Below are 2,136 nucleotides of genomic sequence, written 5' to 3'. Positions count from 1 at the left end.
GTCTAAATGATTAGCTGTCATTCATTGTTGCTCCAAATACAGTTCACTTCCAGGTCTAATCTGCGATGCATCAGAGGTTATCTCATCCACTTATAGAACACCTGTGAGAGAATTACAATCAGCCTCCCCCATATGTWATTAAATGGAAATAATTAGTTTCATTCTCTTTGTCATCTTTTTATTTCACCATTGTGTGCAAGGGGTGCTCAAGCCTACACACGTGCACATTTTTCTGTCGCTTTCTTTTCTGTTCYCCATTAACCACGCCAAGTAATCTCTCTTTTGTTTTCCTTTTGTTGCCATCTTCTTCCTTTTATCAAAAAAAAGTAAGTGGGTTCTCCTGCTTAATGTGGTTGTCTGTATTGTGTGGTGTGTGTGTTGTAGGTAAGTGTGTTGCTGCCATCATCAGGCAGAAAAAATAAACTGCACCTTTAAAGTCKAGATAAAATTTACTCTCACAGGACAAAACTTACTGTATGTTGTTTATGGATATATACCAAAAGTAGCTTGGAGTTTCAAAAATCCCAGATATTTCCACAGCCTACACTCACTTTCAACTGTATTCTTTTTTCCCTTCAGTCTTGTTTAAATCCCTCTTTTCCTCTTCTCTATGCATCATCAAGGTTGACTTCCAGCTTTTTGTCTTTCTGTTTGTTGCTTTGAAAGCAAACTTAATCTCCTCCTCCCTCTGTTAGCTCAAGCAAAGCGAAGCCAATGCTGACACCAAAGAGAAACTCCCTTTACGGCTCAGGATCTTTGAGAAGTTCCCCAACAGACCTCAGATGGTAAAGATCTCCAAGCTCCCATCCGATTTCACTGTGCCCAGAATCAGGTATTGCATGCAATTATAGACTGCAGTGCTTGTTTAATTTGTTGCTGTTACACACATTTTTTTAATACAGTATTAATATGAATTAATTTAGACTGTTGTTTGAAAGTATTTTTTTTCCTCTGGCACAAACTAAGGGAGGCATTTTTTTAAGTTAAATTATGATGTAATAATTTCCTGCACTTTTTTATGAATAGGTTGTTACAATTATCTTAACCACCCCTTTTGACCCCTGACCCCTGTCTTTAGGTGTTGTCCTCATTAGCTTTATACACGCAGGGGTGCATCCTCTGCTTAAAAAAAACCTAGCCTTGACCAAACTGTCGTGGCTAATTTTAGGCCCATATCCAAGCTGCCTTTTATTTCTAAAATCTTGGAAAAAGTGTCTATTCCCAGATCAATCATGGAGGTTTTTCAGTCTGACATTAAAACTAGGCACATCACAGAACCTGCTCTAGTAAGAGTTTTTAATGACATTCTTATGGCTAATGAGTTTGGTGAATATGTAGTTCTTGTCCAATTGCTGCTTTTGATACAGTGGACCACAACTTTTTGATTTTATGTCTAAAGCACCAAGTAGGTATCTGTGGTACCATGCTAAACTGATTTATATAATATTTGTCTGACAGAACCATGTGCAATAATGTGGCTGGTTCTGAATCCTGCACAGCTTCTCTGTCTTTTGGGGTCCCACAGGGTTCTATCTTAGGCCCCCTGTTTTTTTTTTTTATCTTTACCTGCTTTCTTTAGGTTCTTTACTCAGGAAGCATGGGATTTTTTTTTTCATTGTTATGCTGAAGATATTCAGATACATATACAACTGAGAAAGAAAGATGCCCTCTCAATTAGGCCACTTCTATTTTGTCTCAAAGACATCAAATCCTGGATGTCTTTATTTTTTTGTTTTTTTTTAATGAGAGAAAAAGTTTGGTCCTGTTGACTCTTGTGAACCTTCCCCTGTTGATCTGGGTCCCCTGACACTGCATGTAAAGCAGAGTTTGTAACTTTTAAAATGGACAGTGATTTTAAATGAGATTCCCAGATTGTAGTGGTAGTCAAGGCCAGTTTTTATCATCTCAGGCAGCTGGCAAAGGTAAAACCATTTCTTTCTAAACATTTCCAAACAATAATCCATGCATTTGTTACATCGCAGCTTGATTACTTGAAACAAAAACATATTCAAAATCTGACTCCAACAATGTCTGTGTCATGCACGCTGCTCAAAATGATCTAGTGGCCACGTGTTATCGCCACAATAATCTTTTTATTTATTTATTTTTATTCAACGTCACACGGGCACTGTACAA

General features: G+C 37.6%; 1 protein-coding gene across 3 annotated transcripts in view; it reads left to right on the top strand.

Moving 5' to 3' along the window:
* Positions 1 to 2,136, top strand: part of nalcn (sodium leak channel, non-selective) — a gene marked incomplete in the record, with an annotated part of 142,686 nt that overhangs the window by 108,075 nt on the left and 32,475 nt on the right. For 2 of the 3 annotated variants that reach the window (XM_014018801.1, XM_014018799.1), the window contains 1 exon segment: positions 696 to 832. In XM_014018801.1, coding sequence (XP_013874255.1) covers positions 696 to 832 — 137 coding nt within the window. 3 annotated transcript variants of the gene reach the window in all.

Source organism: Austrofundulus limnaeus, unplaced genomic scaffold (assembly GCF_001266775.1).
Source record: "Austrofundulus limnaeus strain Quisiro unplaced genomic scaffold, Austrofundulus_limnaeus-1.0 Scaffold202, whole genome shotgun sequence".
In the NCBI taxonomy this organism is placed as follows: domain Eukaryota; kingdom Metazoa; phylum Chordata; class Actinopteri; order Cyprinodontiformes; family Rivulidae; genus Austrofundulus; species Austrofundulus limnaeus.
Note: the sequence above shows the minus strand (reverse complement) of the source record. Positions and strands in the feature narration are given on the sequence as shown.